Raw genomic sequence first — 2,402 nt, 5'->3', positions numbered from 1 at the left:
TGATGTATTATGGTGTGAAGCCCTTTACTTTACCGTACTTTGTTTACATTTACTGTATATAAAGTAAAACTAACATTATCATAATTATTATGTGGTGATTGCTGTGATATCGCAGTTTAGTGTGTGTACCGGATTTCCTGCTTCAGATAAAGAAAAATGTGTCATTTTTTTTCAATGACAAATGTCAATTACCTATAAAATGTAAAGAATGAGATTATCTTAAAACTTCAAGCTGAGGAATGCAACTTAAATTTTCTGAAAAGACTAAAGGTCGGTTTCCTAATAGATTATCATGAACATTGCCTAACAATATTTCTTCTGAAGAAAGAAAACCAATGTGTCACGTCATAACATGTAGTTATCTATTTGCCTCCTTTGCAAGATGCAAATATCAGTAACGTAAAATAGAAAAAGATAAAATCGGAAATAACAATATTCCATTCATGGCATCTCAAGGCCCTAATTGCTCATGATTCTTAATGTTTAAAAATAGGCCAAAGTTGCATCCCATTTCAGACCTGTTTTCGTTCCCCCAAAAAAATGTCGTTTCATCACAGTCAACCAATCAGGAAACCAATTTCACATACATTTTAATAGGGTGCACTAAATATTAGGTCATCACGGTTTCTGACGGGTAGAGGAAAACGAGGAAATGCTCATGATTCTCTTGTACGCATAAACACATATACTATATATATATATATATATATATATATATATATATATATATATATATGTGTGTGTGTGTGTGTGTGTGTGTGTGTGTGTGTTTGTGCAATTCCATCATAATAAAGAGAGTAAACTGCCTCCCTTTATCAGTATCCAGAATTAGCATATTGAATTATGGACAGATTAGTTAATTAATGACACCAAAAAAATTTAAACCAGCGTCGTCGAAGTTCATCCTTTAGTCGTTTTAATGCAATTTATTCTTATTATATATATATATATATATATATATATATATATATATATATATATATATATATATATATATATATATATATATTACTGTTCCACACTGTCTAAGTTTAGTCACCATCTCTTTCTCTGGCATCAATCCACTCGGAAATGGATAGCCTACACTACTTTATTAGGCTAGATATATAAAACCCTTGTAATGTTTCAGGACAGATGCTAATTTCCAAGTAATCAACATTTGTTTAAAGTTCATGAATATATTGTGGTTAAAAAAAAAAGTGAGTTTAGGTCTGTTTCAGAGAAATTTTTTAAACTCCCTATTTAAATCAGACCCCATTTATTTTGATTTCATCTTTCTATTTCATTCTTGTTGCGACTATTTTCTTTCTTATAAGACCATCAAAAATTATTATTATTTCAATTCATTAATACATTCCAAGGTCCGATTCAATACAGGATCTGAAATCAGCCTAAAAGTATGTTTCTGATAAGGCACACTTACTTATCTTGTGACTCACATCATAATGGTAGTGTCGATTACTGCTATATCTCCCAAAAGTTCCTGTTATTTGGTCAAGTTGAGTAAACATTTCCTGTGGCCTCCTTTGATGCACCAGTTGTAATTATCACATTGTATATTTCTTTTTTTCTGTTTACGAACGAGTTTAAATGAATAAAGAGTTAGCCAATTGGCGTGTTCTGTAATCAGTTCAAGGAATAAATAAAACATAAGCAACTTGTCCGAGTCCAAATATACAAAACGAGTGTTTATGTGGAAATAATGTAGATATTTGCATGCATGCAAACATGAACACAACTTCACATTTCTATGTTTTAGCATTTATAATTTATTTTCGTCTTCGAGAGAACACGGAAAACAGTCTTTTTATCTTCATTTCTTGATTACAATATATGTTATCTCTATCTTATCTAGACTTTATCGAAATAAGTATTTAGGCTACGGGGTCTACACGTAAGATAAACTGATTTCGAAGACAAAAGAAAATCATCTATAGGAACAGTTTTAAAATCAAATCGGTTGAAATTGGGGAAAGCATTTGGTCAGTGAAATAGCACTATCATCAGACTGTCTCCACTCTGGAATTCAAATATTCGGTTTATCTTAGAGACAAATTAACACTGGCAACTTACACATGTTGACGAGCTCCTTATCAAAACCCACCAGATCAAAAATCGCGCATAATTAATTGTTGCACCCATCCTAAGACGCCTAAACAGGACAATTGGCACAAGTGTGGAAAAGGATAAAACACGACAAGTGTTCATTGTTACATGGTAAGTGCTGTGGTAATTCCAGGAACGTGGAATAAGAGAAGCTTTTAAACAACTTCCCTAAGCTTGCTATGGGGTTGTGCTGTAGTTCAGCTAGTGATAACAACCCGTCGGTCTTGAAACTTATCAGTTGGCAGTTACGTTCTGTGTTACGCTGTTACTGGTTGTGTATACTGATATAAGGTTTA

General features: G+C 32.4%; 1 protein-coding gene across 2 annotated transcripts in view; it reads left to right on the top strand.

Annotated features, from left to right (window-relative positions):
• The first annotated feature begins 1,919 nt into the window (after positions 1-1,919).
• Positions 1,920-2,402, top strand: part of LOC137655592 (uncharacterized) — a 23,063-nt gene continuing 22,580 nt past the window's right edge. Inside the window, exon 1 of one of the 2 annotated variants that reach the window (XM_068389494.1) lies at positions 1,920-2,217. In XM_068389494.1, coding sequence (XP_068245595.1) covers positions 2,215-2,217 — 3 coding nt within the window. In that variant the 5' untranslated portion in view covers positions 1,920-2,214. Of the gene's footprint in view, positions 2,218-2,280 lie in introns of those variants that run through there. The other variant, XM_068389502.1, reaches the window with a different exon arrangement.

Source organism: Palaemon carinicauda, chromosome 1, assembly GCF_036898095.1.
Source record: "Palaemon carinicauda isolate YSFRI2023 chromosome 1, ASM3689809v2, whole genome shotgun sequence".
Lineage (NCBI taxonomy): Eukaryota > Metazoa > Arthropoda > Malacostraca > Decapoda > Palaemonidae > Palaemon > Palaemon carinicauda.
Note: the sequence above shows the minus strand (reverse complement) of the source record. Positions and strands in the feature narration are given on the sequence as shown.